General features: G+C 46.3%; 1 protein-coding gene across 1 annotated transcript in view; it reads right to left on the minus strand.

Annotated features, from left to right (window-relative positions):
- Positions 1-4,675: 4,675 nt before the first annotated feature.
- LOC308323210 (cytoplasmic phosphatidylinositol transfer protein 1-like) overlaps positions 4,676-25,722 on the minus strand; it is a gene marked incomplete at its 5' end in the record, with an annotated part of 42,413 nt that continues 21,366 nt past the window's right edge. Inside the window, 8 exons of the mRNA XM_080774885.1 lie at positions 4,676-5,104; positions 5,659-5,722; positions 6,255-6,410; positions 6,826-6,921; positions 9,434-9,505; positions 12,324-12,331; positions 13,318-13,406; positions 13,940-14,088. Coding sequence (XP_080631011.1) covers positions 4,725-5,104; positions 5,659-5,722; positions 6,255-6,410; positions 6,826-6,921; positions 9,434-9,505; positions 12,324-12,331; positions 13,318-13,406; positions 13,940-14,088 — 1,014 coding nt within the window. The 3' untranslated portion in view covers positions 4,676-4,724. The remainder of the gene's footprint in view (positions 5,105-5,658; positions 5,723-6,254; positions 6,411-6,825; positions 6,922-9,433; positions 9,506-12,323; positions 12,332-13,317; positions 13,407-13,939; positions 14,089-25,722) is intronic.

A 25,722-nucleotide genomic window follows, 5' to 3' on the forward strand; every position in this document is an offset into this window, starting at 1 on the left:
CCTTAACAGAGTCCTTGCAGAGGGCAGACAGGGCAGCTGGGGTCGAAGGTTTTGAGGCGATTCTCCTTGGATCCGAGAGAGACTTCAAACTTCTCCTTATACTTAGTTTGCCTACGTAAGTATATTTTATTTATAGAGCACCTTTCACAAAGAGTAAAGTAACAGTCACTCACAAAGTGCTACAGGTTTAAAAACATATAAGAGCATATAATATATCACTGAGTTAATGATGCCACAATCCTCAATCTGAACTCAATTCTGCAGCATGTCATATCATTTGATTTATTGGGTACAAACGGCCTCAATTTTTAAGAGGGCATTAACACAAAGTGGATCATTAGCAGAACGTATACTGTACAGGCAATTAATTAAACTCACGGCAGCAGAACAGTCAATCAATTATCATTGTCACCCGTGCTTATATTATAACAGTCCAATATGAGAGAGAGAGAGAGAGAGAGAGAGAGAGCGAGAGAGCGAGAGAGCGAGAGAGAGAGAGAGAGAGAGAGAGAGTACAACAGAGACCAGGGTTTAATTCACAGCTACAGTATCTGCAAGCAACAAAACCATGCAAATGACATGAGTCATGTATAGAAAGACAGTTCCTCTGGTTGGCTGATCAAACATACAATAATTAACACACTGTTATGAGCTGACAGACAGACAGACAGACAGACAGACAGACAGACAGACAGACAGACAGACAGACAGACAGACAAACTGACTGACAGACAGACAATAATCACCATTAACAAGGGGTGCCTTGTGGACAGCAAGATAAGTCAAACTTGTCTTCTTGTAAAATACATATAATACATGGAAACAGCTGTTTTGTACAAAGCAGTCTGGTCACATGGTGCGGCAACAGCTCGTCAACAGTTCATATATTTACAATTAAAACGCTGTCCGTCGAGTGAAAACCTATAATCGGCCGATACAGCGACCAATGAGGATCTGAAGAAGAAAACGACGTCCAACAGACATGTCCATTGTCCAATCACAAGCTGGCTAGGGGGAGGGTATGTGTGCGTGCGCCGTGCGTGCATAATATACTACGGTATAATACTTGTGCAAAGTGCTTTACACAGAGAAAACGGAGAAAAGAGAGCAGTGAAATAAAAGAGATAAAACAGTGAAGTTAAATCAAAAGTAAAATAACTTACTTAAACAATTAAAACACATTTTTTTGAACGCATAATATACACACACAGAAACAGGACTTGACATAGCAATATGTTTTCAGACGTTATTTAAAAGATGACAGTGACTTTTCTATAGCGTCAGAGTCAGTGTTCCTCAATGTCTGGTCCGGGAAAGACCAAGGGTCAAATGGAACCAAATGGACTCTTTACAGGTCAGTAACTAGAGTGTACACATGGAACCACACGCACCCTTTACAGGTCAGTGACTCTGAGAGTGTACACATGGAACCAAATGGACCCTTACAGGTCAGTAACTCTGAGAGTGTACACATGGAACCAAATGGACCCTTACAGGTCTGTATAACTCTGAGAGTGTACACATGGAACCAAATGGATCCTTTACAGTACATAAACAATGAGGTATGGCTTGAGGTCCCAAAGATTTACCGTAGAGATCAAGACATAATCAGCTCGCTGTAAGTAGTTTTTCTCTCGGTTGAAAACACCACTTCGAGGCCCGAGTTGAGAGTATCTGAGCTCTCAGCAGGCAAAGCAAAGCGCCTTACGTGCACACGCGAGTGCAAATGCACAGCTCAACCAACGCCCAAACTGCTGGAGTTTCCAAAAAAGGCTCCCGTTATTATAAACACTTAAAAACATGCGCTGCGCTCAGAATAAAAAAATAAATAAACACCCGGGCGCTATTTTCATCCATGCTAAACCCCTTATCCCTAAACTACTTTAGCCTTTTTTTTACTATTTTGAAAAACATTTTTGAATAGTTAAAATAGCCAATCTACAACGACCCATTGTGAGCTTGTAGATTATAACTATTCAAAAATGTTTTTCAAAATAGTAAAACAAGGCAAAGTAGGACGAAAATATGGGGGCCTATATTATAACCTGTTGTATGTTAGTTTTGAGTGGTGCAACCGATCCTATAGACAGCTATGTGGGTCCCTGCGTCTGTCCCATAGACTGTAAAGAGATATGGACAAAGCGTTCTCCGGGTCTGATATGGACGTAAGATGAAGCCTGTCAGTAAATCGCCATCTTTCTAGATCCGTTTGGGCCCAGCTGGCCCAGACAACGAGGCGGGACTTCCCCCCTTCTTCTTCGTTGCTTTTTATTTTGTACAGTACAGTACAGTACAGTACAGTACAGTACAGTACAGTACAGTACAGTACAGTACAGTACAGTACACACTCACTTCCGACGGGTCTGATTTTTTAATTTAAATTAAAAGACAGAGCCTGCACACCACGCAGCTACAATGTGGTTCAAGACTCATTCATTCACCAAAGACAACATATCCATTCATAGCGTAGCTTGCTTTGCTGCTGGCTCTAACTTTTAAACAGTGGCTTTTAATCCAGCAAATGTGCATATATTTCGGCCCCATCGGTTGATATGGCTGTTTGATTGATTGTTTAATTGATTGATTGATTGATTGATTGAATACTTTATTATCAGTTTGCAGGAAAAAAGCACAGCAAAGTACAGTTCAAAACAAGGTCTGCTGAGAGGATTTAAAACCCGAGAAAGCACTATGGCTTTGTTTCCATTGGTGTCCTTTTCATTCAAATTCATCAGAAAATGCAGCCCGTTGACACAGGCTTGCTGATGGGTGGGCTTTGGGGGGAGAGATTTGGGTTTGGGGGGGGGGGGACTTCATTTTCTTAAGTCCCTTTTCCACCGGGGTTGAACTACTATAGAACCAGTTCAGAGTGTTTCCATGAAGTGAAAATGAATTGGTTTCAGAACCATGAAAGTTGGTTCGAAACTGGAAACCAAAAAAAAATGGCCGCCGGTGTCTGTGAAAGAACCAATGGTTCCATGAATCTAGAACGGAACCAGTTCTAGAACCAACGTTGTTTTGGTGGAAGAGGAACCAGTTCTAGAACCAACGTTGTTTTGGTGGAAAAGGAACCAGTTCTAGAACCAACGTTGTTTTGGTGGAAGAGGAACCAGTTCTAGAACCAACGTTGTTTTGGTGGAAGAGGAACCAGTTCTAGAACCAACGTTGTTTTGGTGGAAAAGGAACCAGTTCTAGAACCAACGTTGTTTTGGTGGAAGAGGAACCAGTTCTAGAACCAACGTTGTTTTGGTGGAAGAGGAACCAGTTCTAGAACCAACGTTGTTTTGGTGGAAAAGGAACCAGTTCTAGAACCACAGTTATTTTGGTGGAGAAGGAACCACAGTGGGTTGTACTAATGGGCCAGGGGTCAGGGGTCAGCGCAGTGCTGGCTTGTGGTGGACATTTTTTGTCCATTTTCTTTTTTTGCCACGGACATACAAAATGAATATCTATAATACCAGAAACACATAATGAGATGGCCTACATACAGTAGGACCATAACTACAGGTCAGTAACTCAGAGAGTGTGTAGAAAGTGTAGAAATGTCCACACTCTCAGATTGGGGTACTCCTTGCCAATAAAACATTTGAGAACCACTAGTATACTAGTTGTACTCTCAATATGCCATAGTGTCATAGTAAATAAGTTTCATACATATTCGGAAGAAAACCTGAGACTGCCATTATAGGTAATTGGGTCTTATGACCAAAATAAGAACATTAGAATGGTTGTGTAAAACAAGAAAATGTAGAATTTGCCTACGGACAAGATCAAGTCTTTCCCACGCGTGTACGGACATGTTGATGACCCCTGCTGTGGGCTAAAGCGAGGGCATCCTCCGATCCGCGTGGCACACGGACGGGCACACCACCACTCGGCCACTTTCACACCCCCGTATGAATATGGGTGTGTCAATATATCGATATCGTGATATATCGCGATACTTCCTCCCGCAATATATATATATATATATATTGTATCGTCCTCCCAATATTGTGATATCTATTAGTTAGTACTAGTAGTAGTATAGGCTGCCCATTGTTGTGGACAGACAAGTTGTTTTTGACTTATTGGTCAGTTTGTGACACAAAGGATCTTTTGGAATAAATACGCAATTCCAGATTTTTGCCTTTTATGTCATTTTGTTTTTCTTCTTCATTTTCAGTTACAGATATCGTGATATTATCATTGATGAAATAGATCTCTCGCAATATATTGAATATCGCAATATCGCAACATTTAGAATATACCGAGGGCCTAACATCGCCACAGACATCGTATCATGAGGCTCCCATATCGTCCCATTATGGCCCTACATATAAACCACAGACATCGTATCATGAGGCTCCCATATCGTCCCTTATGCCCCTACATATAAACCACAGACATCGTATTGTGAGGCTCCCATACCGTCCCATATGCCCCTACATATAAACCACAGACATCGTATGGTGAGGCTCCCATATCGTCCCTTATGCCCCTACATATAAACCACAGACATCGTATTGTGAGGCTCCCATATCGTCCCATGCCCCTACATATAAACCACAGACATCGTATCATGAGGCTCCCATATCGTCCCTTATGCCCCTACATATAAACCACAGACATTGTGAGGCTCCCATACCGTCCCATATGCCCCTACATATAAACCACAGACATCGTATCGTGAGGCTCCCATATCGTCCCATTATGCCCCTACGTATATATAAAGCAGTCCCTCGTCATTCCGGCTGGGCCGGGGGGTCCGGGGGGCTAGCGGCGGTCCAGGAGAACATGCTGAAGAAGCCCCCCGCCGAAGAGTTCCTGCGGCCGCCCGCCGCGGCCTGCGGGTCGGGCAGGGTCAGGGTCTCCGGGGCGGACTTCTTGCGGAGCCGGGCGGCCTTGGGCTGCGCGGCGGGCAGACCCAGGAGGTCGTCGGGCGCCTCGGTGGCCATGGGCGTGGACGGGGCGCTGCTGTGGTGCCCGGCGCCGCCCCGCTGGGGCGACGGGGCCGCCAGCGGCATCTCCGTGATGGAGATGGACGGGGGGAAGGGTCCGATCAGCAGGTTGGTGGCCTCCTGGGAGGCACGCTCGTACTCCCTCACCTCCTCCATGCTCATGTCTGCACGGAGAGCAGAACAGGGGGTAAGCAACCTCATAGGAACGGGTGCCAACATTGGCACAGTGAAGGGTGACCTGACCACTGGCACACTGCCATTAGTGTGAGAGAGAGGATTTGTCTTTATGATACATTGATTCAAACTGAACTGTGTCTGGGGAGGGAGTCGTCTGGGAGATGGATGCATTATTATAATGATCATTACAATGTCCTGATGTGAACCCAGACATAACAAAACAAACTGAACTCACCGATCCACTCGTCCACCCAGACATAACAAAACAAACTGAACTCACCGATCCACTCGTCCACCCAGACATAACAACTAGTGAACTCACCGATCCACTCGTCCACCCAGACATAACAAAACAAAGTGAACTCACCGATCCACTCGTCCACCCAGACATAACAACTAGTGAACTCACCGATCCACTCGTCCACCCAGACATAACAAAACAAAGTGAACTCACCGATCCACTCGTCCACCCAGACATAACAACTAGTGAACTCACCGATCCACTCGTCCACCCAGACATAACTAAACAAAGTGAACTCACCGATCCACTCGTCCACCCAGGCGAAGGCCTGTCTGTGTCCTAACAGAAGAACATCTCGAATCACCTGAGGAGAGAGTGGTGGAAACCTTTTTACTGAAGAAAAGCATCAACACTGCAATGTGGATATACTCCTGCATTCAAACTGTACTTTAATAGTACTGTAAAAAGTACAATAGTTTTGGCATCAAAATATACTTAAAGTATACCGAAAGTAAAAGTAGTGGAGAGTATCTCCACTGAAGTAAAAACAAACAAAAACAATACCACAGAAAATGAGTACAGTATAGGGTACTTGAATAAATTTACTTTCCAGTCCACTGAAAGCAAGTCGGATGTGAGTGACACACAGACACAGAGCATATGGATGTGATATTCATGTGAGTGACACACACACACACACACACACACACACACACACACACACACACACACACACACACACACACACACACACACACACACACACACACACACACACAAATAGTAGATCGACTGACATAGAAACATAGAAACAACTTTTTCAGATAACTGTCAGGATGTAGAAGACATTTTTAGAATCTGTCAAAATGGGTTAAAATAAGACCTTTGGTCCTGACCTTGTGTACAAACTGCTCCACGCGGGTCTGCAGACCCCAGACCTCGAACTTGACCGTGACCAGCTTGTAGGAGCACATGATGGGCTCCTGGGTGTCCATCCAGTCCTCCTTCAGCAGGCCTCGCTCCGTCTTCTCTGACTTGAAGTATCGCAGGTCCTGGAAGGAAGGAAGGAAGGAAGGAAGGAACCATCAGAATTATGGCATCAGAAAGATATGAAAAAGGAGGGGGGGAAAAGTATAGGTCCGTCAAAAGGTTCAACATTTTGACAGCCGAGACAGACACTTTGGGAACCACTGCATTAGGACGTGTGTTCGTTATAGAAGCTTCAGGGAGAGTTCTAAAAGACGCACGCACGCACGCACGCACGCACTAATCACCGCTCTCCTCCGGCTAATTAAACTAGCTCACTCATTAGTCTTGTTGTGGGCTGTGTGTGTGTGTGGGTGGAGATGGTGGGGGGGGGGGGGGGGGGGGGGGGGGGATGTGTCAAGGGTGGTGCATGACTTTGAGATAACACTTGAAGAAGTAAGAGGAGGCATTGTGTACTTTTTTATATATATAATTCCTGACCTCTGCCTCCTTGTAGTGACGTTCTGGGATGTCGTCGTAAGCGATGTCCACGAAACACACCTCAGTCTCCTCCTCCCTGGGCTCCACGCCGAAGATCTGACACACACACACACACACACACACACACACACACACACACACACACACACACACACGACATATGACATTAGTGTGACTGATGTTGATTTCTATAGTGTTGACAATGTTCTCCCGTCTTTGTGCTCAGCTGTTGTGTGACACCTGTCACTGCCACTGTGCGACAGACATGCAGGCAGGCAGGCAGGCAGGCAGGCAGGCAGGCAGGCAGGCAGGCAGGCAGGCAGGCAGGCAGGCAGGCAGGCAGGCAGGCAGGCAGGCAGGCAGGCATGGCAGGCAGGCAGGCAGGCAGGCAGGCCTTACAATTTACAATTTACAATTTAGGCATTTAGCAGACGCTCTTAATCCAGAGCGACTTACATTAAGCAAGAACAAAAAGCATGGGAATACATCACAGCATGGGAATACATCACATAAAGACATTTATCATGAAACATGCGTAGCTAAGAAAGTAACAGTGGAATATCTATAATGAAACTATACATATAAGCTAAACATCTATACTACTATGCTACACATATGTACTATGACGTGCTATGACTACATACAATGCACTTATGCTGTCTACATAACATGCTATAAGTCTGTATCAAATGCTATCTAAGTCTACAGAATTGCTATCTAAGGGGGTGGGGTAAGTGCTATGGGCCATGATGGAGTCTGAAAAGGTGGGTTTTCAGACTACGGCGGAAGATTGGGAGTGATGCTGCAGTTCTGACTGCAATGGGAAGTGCATTCCACAGTTTTGGAGCCAGAAGGGAGAAGAGTTTGGGACGTGTGGAGCGTTGTCCCGGCGTTTTTAGTGAGGGTACTTCCAGCTTCCCTGCGTTGGCTGATCTGAGTGAGCGGGAGGGTTTGTAGGGTTCGATCATACTTGCAAGATATGGGGGAGCCATACCTTTGGTTGCTTTGAATGCCAGCATCAGAGTTTTGTATTCTGTGCGGGCAGCGACCGGGAGCCAGTGGAGGGAGCGGAGCAGGGGGGAGACATGTGAGAATTTTGGCTGGTTGAAGACCAAGCGAGCTGCAGCATTTTGGATCAGCTGGAGAGGCTTAAGTGCACATGCCTTTAGTGTGTAGTAGTGTGTACAGCTTTTAATTAAGTTGAGGAGAAGAGAGGACATCTTTCACATTCAGTGTGCTTTGGCACACTGAACAATATGCAATCAAAAAACATGTGCTGATTTTATAATGAGGGAGAGGAGAGGAGAGGAGAGGAGAGGAGAGGAGAGGAGAGGAGAGGAGAGGAGAGGAGAGGAGAGGGAGTTGCCCCATTTGGAACCTAGGGTACCTACCCTAGGGGACACGGGGAGAACATGTGAGGGTACCTACCCTAGGGGACACAGGGAGAACATGTGAGGGTACCTACCCTAGGGGACACGGGGAGAACATGTGAGGGTACCTACCCTAGGGGACACAGGGAGAACATGTGAGGGTACCTACCCTATAGGGGACATGAGGAGAACATGTGAGGGTACCTACCCTATAGGGGACATGGGGAGAACATGTGAGGGTACCTACCCTATAGGGGACATGAGGAGAACATGTGAGGGTACCTACCCTATAGGGGACATGGGGAGAACATGTGAGGGTACCTACCCTATAGGGGACATGAGGAGAACATGTGAGGGTACCTACCCTATAAGGGGACATGGGGAGAACATGTAAACTCCACACAGAAAGGCCATTTTGTCACCAGGATATTATTCTGTGAGGCCTATACAGAACTGGGCTCGGCGTGCCAATAATGCCAGTAAAGCACATCTTAAAGCACATCTTCTCGTAAAATATCTCTTAATTCTAAACCAGATTAAAGCTTGAGTGAAAACCCAACATTGAACCACTGCAAGCCACCACTGAGGGGCGCTGTGGGTCCATAACTTCAGCCACAGATGGAGATTATACTATTGCATAACCCTCAGAGAGAGAGAGAGAGAGAGAGATGAGAGCAGAACTCCATCAAGTGAAGAGCAGCTTATTATGCATGTCACGTGGTGAAAGTCGTGTGTGCGTGCGTGCGTGCACGTTGTTATGTCACTAAAGGTGTAAGTCAACGTGGGAGGGTCCTTTTTAACAACGTTACAAGTAGGATGATGACTGGAGGGTGTGTGTGTGTGTGTGTGTGTGTGTGCATGCGTGTGCATGCGCATGTGTGCATGCATGTGTGTATGCGCGTGTGTGCACGTGTGCATAATATTGTAATTGTGTTTATCTCGGTGGAACACATCCGTTCTGGTGGACAGGAGATAACAGCCTCTCTTATAACAGCGGCAGACCCCAGAGGGGGACAGTTTTTCCTAGGTCACTCACGTTGTCGTTATACTGCCCCAGAGGGGGACAGTTTTTCCTAGGTCACTCACGTTGTCGTTATACTGCCCCAGAGGGGGACAGTTTTTCCTAGGTCACTCACGTTGTGGTTATACTGCCCCAGAGGGGGACAGTTTTTCCTAGGTCACTCACGTTGTCGTTATATACTGCCCCAGAGGGGGACAGTTTTTCCTAGGTCACTCACGTTGTCGTTGCTTCCCTTGTTGTCCTCATACTTTGACTCGATGTGGATGGAGAACTTGGGCAGGAAGGAACACTGTAGGAACACAACACACAGCAACACGGACATGAGAATATGCAAATTCTACACAGAAAGGCCCCTTCGCCCTCTAAACTCTACACAGAAAGGCCCCTTCGCCCTCTAAACTCTACACGGAAAGGCCCTTTGGCCCTCTAAACTCTACACAGAAAGGCCCTTTGGCCCTCTAAACTCTACACAGAAAGGCCCTTTGGCCCTCTAAACTCTACACGGAAAGGCCCTTTGGCCCTCTAAACTCTACACAGAAAGGCCCTTTGGCCCTCTAAACTCTACACAGAAAGGCCCTTTGGCCCTCTAAACTCTACACAGAAAGGCCCTTTGGCCCTCTAAACTCTACACAGAAAGGCCCTTTGGCCCTCTAAACTCTACACAGAAAGGCCCTTTGGCCCTCTAAACTCTACACAGAAAGGCCCCTTCGCCCTCTAAACTCTACACAGAAAGGCCCTTTGGCCCTCTAAACTCTACACAGAAAGGCCCCTTCGCCCTCTAAACTCTACACAGAAAGGCCCTTTGGCCCTCTAAACTCTACACAGAAAGGCCCTTTGGCCCTCTAAACTCTACACAGAAAGGCCCTTTTGCCGAACCCGCCTCGGGTACGGAGGAGGGAACACGCCCCTGCAGCGCCCACAGCGTCCCCAGTACGGCGGGAATCGAACCCGGGATCTTCTAGCTGTGAGGCGACAGCACTATACCGACTGCCCCCCCCCACCCACCCACCCACCCACATTGATGGTTTTAGTGTGAAGAGGGGCCAATGTCACCTGACCTGGCTGATCCTCATGAATAAACATGAGCTATTACATAAACATGAGCTATTGCTATGTGGAGTAATAATGATTATTCTCTCCCTGTGTGGATTTACAGTACCCCCCCACCAACACCCCCATGCATTTATAATCCCCACACGCACGCACACGCACACACACACACACACACGCACACACACACACACGCACACACACACACACACGCACGCACACTCTTACTTTATTGCTCCCAGCCACTCCGCTATCAGTCATTGGCTCACAGACGAGCACGTGCTGCTATGTGCATGTGTGCATGCGTGTGTGTGCGTAACCACACACGCACACATGCACAGGAGCGCGCACATAGACAGACACGCACTTACTGTATTGCTCTCAGCCACTCCGCTATTATTAGTCATTGGCTCTTAAGCAGGTCTTTGATTAGACACTTCCAATTATCATAAACACCTGGCACTGTGTGTGTGCGTGTGCGTGCGTGTTCGTGTCCGTGCGTGTGCCCTCTAAACTCTACACAGAAAGGCCCTTTGGCCCTCTAAACTCTACACAGAAAGGCCCTTTGGCCCTCTAAACTCTACACAGAAAGGCCCCTTCGCCCTCTAAACTCTACACAGAAAGGCCCTTTGGCCCTCTAAACTCTACACAGAAAGGCCCTTTGGCCCTCTAAACTCTACACAGAAAGGCCCCTTCGCCCTCTAAACTCTACACAGAAAGGCCCCTTCGCCCTCTAAACTCTACACAGAAAGGCCCTTTGGCCCTCTAAACTCTACACAGAAAGGCCCTTTGGCCCTCTAAACTCTACACAGAAAGGCCCCTTCGCCCTCTAAACTCTACACAGAAAGGCCCTTTGGCCCTCTAAACTCTACACAGAAAGGCCCCTTCGCCCTCTAAACTCTACACAGAAAGGCCCCTTCGCCCTCTAAACTCTACACGGAAAGGCCCTTTGGCCCTCTAAACTCTACACAGAAAGGCCCTTTGGCCCTCTAAACTCTACACAGAAAGGCCCTTTGGCCCTCTAAACTCTACACGGAAAGGCCCTTTGGCCCTCTAAACTCTACACGGAAAGGCCCTTTGGCCCTCTAAACTCTACACAGAAAGGCCCTTTGGCCCTCTAAACTCTACACAGAAAGGCCCTTTGGCCCTCTAAACTCTACACAGAAAGGCCCTTTGGCCCTCTAAACTCTACACAGAAAGGCCCCTTCGCCCTCTAAACTCTACACAGAAAGGCCCTTTGGCCCTCTAAACTCTACACAGAAAGGCCCTTTTGCCGAACCCGCCTCGGGTACGGAGGAGGGAACACGCCCCTGCAGCGCCCACAGCGTCCCCAGTACGGCGGGAATCGAACCCGGGATCTTCTAGCTGTGAGGCGACAGCACTATACCGACTGCCCCCCCCCACCCACCCACCCACCCACATTGATGGTTTTAGTGTGAAGAGGGGCCAATGTCACCTGACCTGGCTGATCCTCATGAATAAACATGAGCTATTACATAAACATGAGCTATTGCTATGTGGAGTAATAATGATTATTCTCTCCCTGTGTGGATTTACAGTACCCCCCCACCAACACCCCCATGCATTTATAATCCCCACACGCACGCACGCACACGCACACACACACACACACACGCACACACACACACACGCACACACACACACACACGCACGCACACTCTTACTTTATTGCTCCCAGCCACTCCGCTATCAGTCATTGGCTCACAGACGAGCACGTGCTGCTATGTGCATGTGTGCATGCGTGTGTGTGCGTAACCACACACGCACACATGCACAGGAGCGCGCACATAGACAGACACGCACTTACTGTATTGCTCTCAGCCACTCCGCTATTATTAGTCATTGGCTCTTAAGCAGGTCTTTGATTAGACACTTCCAATTATCATAAACACCTGGCACTGTGTGTGTGCGTGTGCGTGCGTGTTCGTGTCCGTGCGTGTGCCCGTGCACGCGTGTATGTGTGTGTGTGTGTGTGTGTGTGTGTGTGTGTGTGTGTGCGGTGCTGCGGACAATTTTCTTTTTGTGAAAATACTTACTGTGTATTCTGTCCAGGCACAGCAGATGGAGAGAGAGAAAGAGAAAGAGTGAGAGTGAGAGTGAGAGTGAGAGTGAGAGTGAGAGTGAGAGTGAGAGAGAGAGAGAGAGAGAGAGAGAGAGAGAGAGAGAGAGAGAGAGAGGGGGAGAGAAACATCAGAATAATCATAAGCCTACATCACAGTAGGCTACATGAACCAGAGGACAGAAAACACCCAAAGAGCCATGCTGTCAAAATTAAATTGTTGCCACGGACATGCGAAAATGAGCCGACACCAGAAACGCATGAAGAGCTAGCCCATGGATGACTATATAACAGGTCTGTAACTCTGCATGGGAGTGTTCAAATGGAACCAAATGGACCCCTATACGGGTCCATTTGGTTCCACTCCTACTTAGGGATGGAGCCCGAAAATCGGGTCCATTTCAAACCCGGTTCAGCATTTATCGAGACCCGAGTAACAATAAGCTTTTGGCTTGTCGAGCCTGTACATTTGACTGAGGGACTGCCATTGGATCTTTTTGAATTTTCGTTTTTTTCATGTCATATGAAAGCAGGGAATCATAGCTTCAAATTGACATATTGGTTCAGTTTGGCCCACCAGTTTTGGCTTATAGAGTAATGTCTTGCAGAAAACAGCGAGTTGAGAAAACAGGCTTGAAAGGTTCACTTCTGTGCTCTGCATGTTTAAGCATTTATTTCATATTTACATAGCTCTGACACTTATTTCAGACATGCTCTAGTATATGAAGAGTCTGCCTGTGCTATAAACTCATTTTGGAAAATAATAATTAAAAAAGGTTTTTCTCCTCTGGTGAAAAGCTGGAATTTGCGCGATGGCAGTCTCTCAGTCAAATCTGGTCACATTTTATCAGTAAGAGCTATATATGGATATATGAATGGTATATTTGACCAATAACAGTATATTATGGATATATGAATGGCATATTTGACCAGTAACCGTATATTATGGATATATGAATGGTATATTTTACCAGTAACCGTATATGGATAGTAGTTCCAAGCCTTCTCCGTCACATAGAAGATTTTAGGGACCACAGCTCTCGCCCAGCTAGGAAGTTTACTGAGAAACACACAGAGAGAGAAACCATCCGTGAAATAAAACGTCAGTTTGCTGAAAAACAGGGAAACTAGAAGAAGTCATCAGTGACAGAAAAGGACAGTTTAACCTATTTTGGACTGAGGTCGATTAAAAAAATGTCAGTGGTGCTCAACCTTTTTCATGTCAAGGACCCCCAGAATGATTGGGCCATCTCAAAATATGTAGTTCCATGAGGGACCCCCCCCCAGAAGCCAATATTTTAGTTAAAAATGTTCGCTCTGAAATATATATTCAATGATTTATTTGCTCCACATTTTAACGAGTTTGCAAAAATAGCAGACTTACAAGCTTGTAGCGCGCCACTCGGTGGCACGCTATGAGCTTGTAGAAAATGAGTTAATGGAAAACACGGGCCGTGTGTGTGTGTGTGTGTGTGTGTCTGTGTGAGTGTGTGAGTGTGTGCATGCTTGTTGAGGTAGATCCGTTTCTCGGTGAACTGTCCCGGGCCGTGCGTGTGTGTGTGTGTGTGTGTGTGTGTGTGTGTGTGTGCGTACTTGTTGAGGTAGACCCGTTTCTCGGTGAACTGTCCCGGGCCGTGCATTGGGTCCTCGTAGGGCTCGTTCTGGACCACCTCCACGCCTTCGCCGCGGTCGCTCTGCTCGTGGCTGTGTTTGCTGATCATGTACAGCTGGCCCACGCGGTACTGTGGAGAGACACACACATTTACATGATCATGTACAGCTGGCCCACGCGGTACTGTGGAGAGACACGCACATTTAAATCATGTACAGCTGGCCCACGCGGTACTGTGGAGAGACACACGCACATTTACATGATCATGTACAGCTGGCCCACGCGGTACTGTGGAGAGACACACACATTTAAATCATGTACAGCTGGCCCACGCGGTACTGTGGAGAGACACCCACATTTAAATCATGTACAGCTGGCCCACGCGGTACTGTGGAGAGACACGCACATTTACATGCTTTTATATATCGTTGCTGTCGGGAGGAAACCTCATGACTCCATTTTTGACGTTTTAGATTTTTTCCCCCCCATAAATCAGTGCTTATTGAACTCCCTTTACGTCTGTGTGTTGTTTCAAAAATACTTAACCAATGGAAAGTATAGTAAAAAACACATTGGACAAAACCTCTTAACTCCATTGGAAAAATACATAAAAAAACAGTCATCGTGAATCATATACTGTTTGTAAGCTAAGAAACTAACAGTGGAAACTATAACGTGTCATAAAATGCTATAAGTTACTTAAGTTTAGCCTTTGCACACGCCTGTACGGTCGCTGAGGCTGCAGTGTAGACTTCTTACATTAACCCATTCTGACCTGAGATCAGATTCATACGAGGTTTCCACTGTGGACACACACTGGTCTGATTAACCCATTCTGACCTGAGATCAGATTCTAAAAATGTCAGTCGTTCTTCGATTTTTCAAAAATAGCAGACCTACAAGCTCATAGCGCGCCACTCGGTGGCGCGCTATGAGCTTGTAGATCTGCTATTTTTCAATAGCTAAAGCATAACATGATGCCAACATCGAAATGGGTTCCCGTTCAGAATGGGTTAAGTAATGCAGATGTTTAACAAGAGTTAACTCTCAAGAGTTATAGAGACCTATAAGGGTCCATTTGGTTACCAACACTCCATCATTTAGCTGCAGGGGACCACCTGGAACCCCCTCAAGAACCACCACTAGGTGGTCCCCGGGCCACTGGTTGAGAAGCACTGCACTAGCGGTTGGGAAACTCAGTGCTTCCTGGATCAGAGAGATTTGCAGAGCTCTGTGTCATATTTAACGGTATGTGAAGGTCATGTCGTTATGATATATCAGTTGTTGTTATTATGAGCAACAAACTGGCCCGGGGTTGCTACGCGTCTCGGCTGCCAAAGAGCATTCCTCCCTGCCAATGGAAACGCTGTGTGTATGGATCTATCAATGGTCCTCTCTAGACAACAATGGATCTATCAATGGTCCTCTCTAGACAGAACAATGGATCTATCAATGTTCCTCTCTAGACAGACCAATGGATCTATCAATGTTCCTCTCTAGACAGAACAATGGATCTATCAATGTTCCTCTCTAGACAGAACAATGGATCTATCAATGTTCCTCTCTAGACAGAACAATGGATCTATCAATGTTCCTCTCTAGACAGAACAATGGATCTATCAATGTTCCTCTCTAGACAGAACAATGGATCTATCAATGTTCCTCTCTAGACAGAACAATGGATCTATCAATGGTCCTCTCTAGACAGAACAATGGATCTATCAATGTTCCTCTCTAGACAGAACAATGGATCTATCAATGTTCCTCTCTAGACAGAACAATGGATCTATCAATGTTCCTCTCTAGACAGAACAATGGATCTATCAATGTTCCTCTCTAGACAGAACAATGGATCTATCAATGTTCCTCTCTAGACAGAACAATGGATCTATCAATGTTCCTCTCTAGACAGAACAATGGATCTATCAATGTTCCTCTCTAGACAGAACAATGGATCTATCAATGTTCCTCTCTAGACAGAACAATGGATCTATCAATGGTCCTCTCTAGACAGAACAATGGATCTATCAATGTTCCTCTCTAGAACAATGGATCTATCAATGTTCCTCTCTAGACAGAACAATGGATCTATCAATGTTCCTCTCTAGACAGAACAATGGATCTATCAATGGTCCTCTCTAGACAGAACAATGGATCTATCAATGTTCCTCTCTAGAACAATGGATCTATCAATGGTCCTCTCTAGACAGAACAATGGATCTATCAATGTTCCTCTCTAGAACAATGGATCTATCAATGGTCCTCTCTAGACAAAACAATGAAGTCTGTCACGCAACGTTAAGAGCTTGAGTTAAAGCATTTAGTATTTGCTTTAAGTATAAAAGAAAAGTACAAATTCCATATTTTTTTTTATATCAATTGTATTGCTGTACTTTTTGACATTTCCCCCGAGGTAGCTACGATGCAGGATTCATTTAAATATATGGAAAGCAAGACGTCCCAAGAAGACAAAAGTTGTAATGCATTTCTCAAAAGTAGTTAAAAAATAGCAGATGGAACACATTGTGAATTTACAGATTGTACACCGTTAAAAAAAAGAAAAGGGCTTAAGTGGGTATAATTATTTTTGTACATTTGAGTCCCCATGGGGTCCCTTCCTATAGTGGAGGCAAAAGTACAATATTTATCTTTGAAATTCAGCTGAGTTAAAGCCATAATTCTTCCAAAATGTATACTTAATGTAAGTTTTTACTCAAGCAGACTAAATGTACTTTGTTGCTGTCCACAGCACAACAAACCGCCCGGCGGTCCGGTTGCTATGTGCCTTGACCGTCCGACAGGAGTTCTGTGAATGGAAACGTGGTGGAGCTTAATAATGTCCATTATGGCTCTGCGCTCCACACAACAATATCATTTTTTACGAGGGTCGTAAATGTCAAAGCTAGGCCGGAGGAGAGGCCAGGTGCATAGTGATGACAACTGGCAACGGCGGTGACAACAGAGTGGCGCTGTCTGTGACAATCCCACATCTAGATAGCATTATAATAATAGCAACACAAGCTGCGCTAATAGCTAGCCAGCTGGATGGAGCACTGGCTCACAAAGTGGGTTCCGCGGAAACAATGGTGGGAAAATAACTAAGTACATTTACTTAAGTATAAGTCTATACTGTATAGTTGCACCAAATCCGTTCAGATTAGTCAGGGGAAAATTGTCAGAATAATGTCAAATCTGGGAATACATTTCTTACCAAGTTAGCCCAAGGAGTGTTTTTTTTGTGCAAAACCAATGCTTGGAATGGGTTCAGAATCATGAAAACCCTATAGTTTGACACGTCACATGCTACATTATTTGCTACACAAAGTATAATGACATTTTGAACATTTGCTCTTATATTGGTTGTTAAAGTCAAGGCTAGGAGTCTTGACATCTCTGTGCGGTCACTAGGAGTCCCCTGACCTCTCTGAACGGTCACTCAACGACCACAGACAGTGCTTCAGTCCCCTGACCTCTCTGAACGGTCACTCAACGACCACAGACAGTGCGTCAGTCCCCTGACCTCTCTGAACGGTCACTCAACGACCACAGACAGTGCTTCAGTCCCCTGACCTCTCTGAGCGGTCACTCAACGACCACAGACAGTGCGTCAGTCCCCTGACCTCTCTGAACGGTCACTTAACAACCACAGACAGTGCGTCAGTCCCCTGACCTCTCTGAACGGTCACTCAACGACCACAGACAGTGCGTCAGTCCCCTGACCTCTCTGAACGGTCACTCAACGACCACAGACAGTGCGTCAGTCCCCTGACCTCTCTGAACGGTCACTCAACGACCACAGACAGTGCGTCAGTCCCCTGACCTCTCTGAACGGTCACTCAACGACCACAGACAGTGCTTCAGTCCCCTGACCTCTCTGAGCGGTCACTCAACGACCACAGCCAGTGCGTCAGTCCCCTGACCTCTCTGAACGGTCACTCAACAACCACAGACAGTGCGTCAGTCCCCTGACCTCTCTGAACGGTCACTCAACGACCACAGACAGTGCGTCAGTCCCCTGACCTCTCTGAACGGTCACTCAACGACCACAGACAGTGCGTCAGTCCCCTGACCTCTCTGAACGGTCACTCAACGACCACAAACAGTGCTTCAGTCCCCTGACCTCTCTGAGCGGTCACTCAACGACCACAGACAGTGCTTCAGTCCCCTGACCTCTCTTGAGCGTTCACTCAACGACCACAGACAGTGCTTCAGTCCCCTGACCTCTCTGAGCGGTCACTCAACGACCACAGACAGTGCTTCAGTCCCCTGACCTCTCTGAGCGGTCACTCAACGACCACAGACAGTGCTTCAGTCCCCTGACCTCTCTGAGCGATCACTCAACGACCACAGACAGTGCTTCAGTCCCCTGACCTCTCTGAGCGATCACTCAACGACCACAGACAGTGCTTCAGTCCCCTGACCTCTCTGAGCGATCACTCAACGACCACAGACAGTGCTTCAGTCCCCTGACCTCTCTGAGCGATCACTCAACGACCACAGACAGTGCTTCAGTCCCCTGACCTCTCTGAGCGATCACTCAACGACCACAGACAGTGCTTCAGCTGATTTCCGAGCGCTGCGTGGCATGCTGCGTTTCCCCGACCATAAGCCCTCAATGAATTGAATTGAATTGCATTGAATTTAATTTAATTTAATGGGGCATTGGGGTGTTGTGCTAATTTGCTTATTACCATCGCTCAAAAATAAAAAATAAATTGTATATATCCTCTCTTCATAATGTAACTAGTATCCCAAGCGGCACACTTTACTACTTATTTCGATGGAAATAAGCGAATTAGCACAAAACCCTAATATAAATCTAATTTATTGGGGAAATATCCAATAATGCACTTTTGCACAAAATAACACCTGGACCTCTTTGGTGGGGACGTAACAACTACAAATAAAGGTAAGAAAGCCTTCTAGCATGGAATTATCCTTTAAGCTCCAGGGTCCGCAGCTTGCATGGGCCTGATGTGTGAGAGAGACTATTTCAAATACAGCTGTTGCTTCTGTCGAAACCGTACTCATATAGGTCACCAATTTCAATGTAAAGCCACACAGGAAACCCCCAGCTATAGTGTTTTTGGTCGAGTGGTCAACAGTTTCTTGACCACTCGGTGACTCAAAAAATAGCAGATCCAGCGTCAGGGAGCCTAACGCAAAAAGTGTTGTCCTTGATTGTGTTATGCGCACGCCAATCCCATGCACGCGCGCCGCGCGGACATGGGGCTTCGGCACTGACCGGAATGTCCAGGAGGGCCAACCAACGTTCCCAGCATGCAGCTGTATAGGGGCCACATGCTCAGGGGGGCAGTGCTGGTGGGAAGGTAACACACTGTAGGGGCCACATGCTCAGGGGGGCAGTGCTGGTGGGAAGGTAACACACTGTAGGGGCCACATGCTCAGTGCTGGTGGGAAGGTAACACACTGTAGGGGCCACATGCTTAGTGCTGGTGGGAAGGTAACACACTGTAGGGGCCACATGCTCAGTGCTGGTGGGAAGGTAACACACTGTAGGGGCCACATGATCAGTGCTGGTGGGAAGGTAACACACTTTAGGGGCCACATGCTCAGGGGGGCAGTGCTGGTGGGAAGGTAACAAAGCACTTTTACTTTCAACCCACTCTGTTTCCAAGATAGAAATAGTGTCATGCTCCTGACAGGAGACTGGGTAAAAAAAGGTTAACCCGACTCCACCACATGGAAGAAGCTTGCTTCGCACACGTTTCACGACCTAGAGTGAAGTTGTTGTGAACTCAATACCGCCGGAATCCAGAGGAAAGTATGCACATCTACAAAAAAAAAAACGTTCAGTTGCTGAAACAAAAAGATAAGTATAGGAGAAGGAGAAGTAGTCCGCACACTGTTTGTAGGGGGTTGACTAGGGGTATGTATACTTTGACCAGGAATATGTATACTTTGACCAGGAGTATGTATTTTGACCAGGAGTATGTATACTTTGACCAGTAGTATGTATACTTTGACCAGGAATATGTATACTTTGACCAGGAGTATGTATACTTTGACCAGGAGTATGTATACTTTGACCAGGAGTATGTATACTTTGACCAGGAGTATGTATACTTTGACCAGGAGTATGTATACTTTGACCAGGAATATGTATACTTTGAAAAGGAATATGTATACTTTGAATCAAGTATACACTGAGGTTGAGTACAGACTATTTTTGACCACCACTGCTCAGGGGACACACTGCAGAGCTCCACATAGCTGTGTTAAGCCAGTGTGGAAAGAACAACAAGGCTGTGTGTGTGTGTGTGTTTGTGTGACTGTGTGTGTGTGTGTGTGTGTGTGTGTGTGTGTGTGTGTGTGTGTGTGTGTGACTGTGTGCGTGTGTGCGTGCGTGCGAAGATGTAGTGGAGTAGAAGTAAAAGTGTTGGAAAAATTGGAAATACTCAGTAAACTCAAAGTAAAAAAAAAATAGATCAATGCTTTTTGAGGCTTTTTGAAATACTAAACTATAATAACATAAAACATAACATAACATAAAAACCCCAGGAAAGTGTTTCTTGTGTCCTAAACATCATAAGATCTGGTGGAAAAAGGGGTGAAGTGGCCCTTTAACGCCTTTCCATTACAGAGCCGCAAGCAAGTATGATTATTTTAAGTTGGGAATTTGATTCAGGCGCGCACGCACGCACACACACACACACACACACACACACACACACACACACACACACACACACACACACACACACACACACACACACACACACACACACACACACACACACACACACACACACACACACACACACACACACACACACACACACACACAGGATGCAGTAAATGTCATTGAATTGATGGCTTCCGCATAAAACATCTGAGCCCATAACACAGTTAACTATAGCATCACTTGTTGAATAATGATTCCATTCTGTTTGATGTATAAACGACAGAGAGAGAGAGAGAGAGAGAGAGAGAGAGAGAGAGAGAGAGAGAGAGAGAGAGCGTGCGAGTGCAACAGTATTAACTGCTCATAAAAGAATATAAATGGACTGCATTTATATAGCGCTTTTCTCCGAAGCACTTTACAATGTACCTCATAGTCTGCACACCCATATGGCAGAGGAAACCGTACCACAGTCACACACCCATGGCAGAGGAAACCGTACCACAGTCACACACCCATGGCAGAAGAAACCGTACCACAGTCACACACCCATGGCAGAAGAAACCGTATCACAGTCACACACCTGCATGGCAGAGGAAACCGTACCACAGTCAGTCACACACCTGCATGGCAGAGGAAACCGTACCACAGTCACACACCTGCATGGCAGAGGAAACCGTACCACAGTCACACACCTGCATGCCAGAGGAAACCGTACCACAGTCACACACCTGCATGGCAGAGGAAACCGTACCACAGTCACACACCTGCATGGCAGAGGAAACCGTACCACAGTCACACACCTGCATGCCAGAGGAAACCGTACCACAGTCACACACCTGCATGCCAGAGGAAACCGTATCACAGTCACACACCTGCATGGCAGAGGAAACCGTACCACAGTCAGTCACACACCGATGGCAGAGGAAAACGTACCACAGTCACACACCTGCATGGCAGAGGAAACCGTACCACAGTCACACACCTGCATGGCAGAGGAAACCGTACCACAGTCACACACCCATGACAGAGGAAACCGTACCACAGTCACACACCTGCATGGCAGAGGAAACCGTACCACAGTCACACACCTGCATGGCAGAGGAAACCGTATCACAGTCACACACCCATGTCAGAAGAAACCGTACCACAGTCACACACCCATGGCAGAGGAAACCGTATCACAGTCACACACCTGCATGGCAGAGGAAACCGTACCACAGTCACACACCTGCATGGCAGAGGAAACCGTACCACAGTCACACACCCATGGCAGAGGAAACCGTATCACAGTCACACACCTGCATGGCAGAGGAAACCGTACCACAGTCACACACCTGCATGGCAGAGAAAACCGTACCACAGTCACACACCCATGGCAGAGGAAACCGTATCACAGTCACACACCTGCATGGCAGAGGAAACCGTACCACAGTCACACACCTGCATGGCAGAGGAAACCGTACCACAGTCACACACCTGCATGGCAGAGGAAACCGTACCACAGTCACACACCTGCATGGCAGAGGAAACCGTATCACAGTCACACACCTGCATGGCAGAGGAAACCGTACCACAGTCACACACCTGCATGGCAGAGGAAACCGTACCACAGTCACACACCTGCATGGCAGAGGAAACCGTATCACAGTCACACACCTGCTGCGGTCCTACCCCCCCCCCATGAGACTTACAAATCCCAAATGTTTGTAAACAAATCCCAAATGTTTGTAAACAAATCCCAAAATGTTTATAAACAAATCACAAATGTTTATAAACAAATCACAAATGTTTATAAACAAATCACAAATGTTTATAAACAAATACCAAAATGTTTATAAACAAATCCCAAATCCCATGAGACTTGGTCCTACCCCCCCGACCATGAGACTTACTACAGGTCAACTGGAAGTGGTCCTACCCCCCCCATGAGACTTACAAATCCCAAATGTTTATAAACAAATCCCAAATGTTTGTAAACAAATCCCAAATGTTTATAAACAAATCCCAAAATGTTTATAAACAAATCACAAATGTTTATAAACAAATCACAAATGTTTATAAACAAATCACAAATGTTTATAAACAAATCCCAAATCCCATGAGACTTGGTCCTACCCCCCCGACCATGAGACTTACTATAGTCAACTGGTAGTGGTCCTGACCTGCATGGCAGAGGAAACCGTACCACAGTCACACACGTGCATGGCAGAGGAAACCGTACCACAGTCACACACCTGCATGGCAGAGGAAACCGTACCACAGTCACACACCTGCATGGCAGAGGAAACCGTACCACAGTCAGTCACACACCGATGGCAGAGGAAACCGTACCACAGTCACACACCTGCATGGCAGAGGAAACCGTACCACAGTCACACACCTGCATGGCAGAGGAAACCGTACCACAGTCACACACCTGCATGGCAGAGGAAACCGTACCACAGTCACACACCTGCATGGCAGAGGAAACCGTACCACAGTCACACACCTGCATGGCAGAGGAAACCGTACCACAGTCACACACCCATGTCAGAGGAAACCGTACCACAGTCACACACCTGCATGGCAGAGGAAACCGTACCACAGTCACACACCTGCATGGCAGAGGAAACCGTATCACAGTCACACACCTGCATGGCAGAGGAAACCGTACCACAGTCACACACCTGCATGGCAGAGGAAACCGTATCACAGTCACACACCTGCATGGCAGAGGAAACCGTACCACAGTCACACACCTGCATGGCAGAGGAAACCGTATCACAGTCACACACCTGCATGGCAGAGGAAACCACACAAAGCACCACAATCTGCTCATAGGGAGCAGTTAGGGGGTTCAGTGTCATCCCAAAACAAACTAGTCAGGCCTCTACTTGGCCTAACTCCCAGAACCCACCTCACCCCCGCTCATTTTGATAGGTTGGAATGGCTTATTATAGGGTTGACGAGGGAGTTCAACAACACCATGTGCAACCCAGATTCGGCTCCAACTAAATTTGTTGGAGCCGAATCTGGGTTGCACATGGAGCAAAATTAATTTAAACATTTAATGTTTAAATTAATTTTGCTCCTATGCCACCGAAATGTGGAACGCCCTACCAACAGCCATTAAGATATGAATCCCTTGACTCCTTCAAAACCGCTCTCAAAGGGTACGGACGGCTACAATTCAAAACTGAAAGTCCCCCTCCCCCTTATTTGCATATTGTACACGATTATTTTTCTTTTCTTTTTTTTTCCTTTTTTAACTAGTATATATATTTATAACATTTTATATATATTTGTACGTCTTTAAATGTTCTGATGAATTGAAAATGGAGAACCCTGATGTAAGTCTTAGTGCTTTTTCTGGTTTTATTTATCCAGCTTTTGCATTGAAATGTATACCATTCTACATACTGTGAATAAAATTGTCAATTTCAATCAATCAATCAATCAATCAATCAATCACTGGGCGACTGGCTCAAGAGGTAGAGCAGGTCGTCCAATGATCCGTGGGTAGGCGGTTCGAATCCCGGCTCCTCCTCCTGTCTACATGTCGAAGTGTCCTTGATCAAGACACTGAACTATCTATGTAAAGCGCCACTATATAAATGCATTATTTACCATTTACCAATCAATCAATCAATCAATCAATCAATCAATATCTTGCTCAAGGACACTTTGCCAGGAGGAGAAATGCACCATTTACCATTAAATTACGGTGAAGAAAAAAGGAAAAAATAAAACGCTTCAATTTGTCGTTGAGTCAAAAATGGGCTCCGTCACTGTCTTGCATATTACGCTAATAATGGTATATAATGTCCGTGTTGAAATGCTCAGCTCCATTACTCAAGCCACCGAGGAGAGACAGAATGACGGAATGAAGGAATGAAGGAACGGAAGGACAGACAGACAGACAGACAGACAGACGTTCCTTAAATTTATAGTAGGATGACTATAGAGGACAAACCACTGGCCCTGGACCATGTTATGAATAATTCACATACTCTCTCTCTCTCTCTCTCTCTCACAACAACCTCACTCTGTTCGAATTGTTATTTTAATAATGCACGCTCCTTTTTTTCTTTTTTACATCACTCACTTAGTGACTCGTGACTTCCGTGGCCTGAAATATGTGGCCTCATGTGGACCTTTAAAAAAACAAAACACACTTGTAATGCTTTTAATACAGGCCTTTGTAACCTGACTCTCACCAGTGCCAGTTTTTTTTAACAATTCTCCTGAATGCTGCCTTTCGGCATGGCATGGGAAGGAGAGGAGGGCATTTGCATTTCTTTCTTTCTTTAATGTAGTAAATGCTACATTCGTGGTCTGGAAAGGGCAGTTGTTTTGGGTAAAAGGGCAGGGGCTGAAACCCCCATTTCTATATGTGTGCACGTTCCTGGGTATGCTACCTGATGTATGACAGGGGTGGGCAAGTTTGACCACACTCACTCCAGGGGGCCACTATATTTCCACACTCACTCCAGAGGGCCACTATATATTTCCACACTCACTCCAGAGGGCCACTATATTTCCACACTCACTCCAGAGGGCCACTATATTTCCACACTCACTCCAGAGGGCCACATATTTCCACACTCACTCCAGGGGGCCACTATATTTCCACACTCACTCCAGAGGGCCACTATATTTCCACACTCACTCCAGGGGGCCACTATATTTCCACACTCACTCCAGGGGGCCACTATATTTCCACACTCACTCCAGAGGGCCACTATATTTCCACACTCGCTCCAGAGGGCCACTATATTTCCACACTCACTCCAGAGGGCCACTATATTTCCACACTCACTCCAGAGGGCCACTATATTTCCACACTCACTCCAGAGGGCCAGTACAGTTCCACATTCACAGAGGTGACATGAGCAACACAGGAAACACTAACAAACTACAAAATAAAGTCTAAAGTAAAACTCAAAGTGCAACTATAGAAACCAGGAACACACAATACTTCAAAATCACAGGAAAACAACATAAAAGTAAAACACTAACTAAAACTATGAACAATGAACAGAAAAACAACAGCACAAGGTTGCAGTGTCCTCACCGTATCTCCGCCCAGAAACAAATAGTGTCCATTAAAATCAGTGCCAAATAAGGGTCCATTTGTAC

This window comes from Protomyctophum bolini, assembly GCF_963924005.1.
Source record: "Protomyctophum bolini genome assembly, chromosome: 11".
Taxonomy (NCBI): domain Eukaryota; kingdom Metazoa; phylum Chordata; class Actinopteri; order Myctophiformes; family Myctophidae; genus Protomyctophum; species Protomyctophum bolini.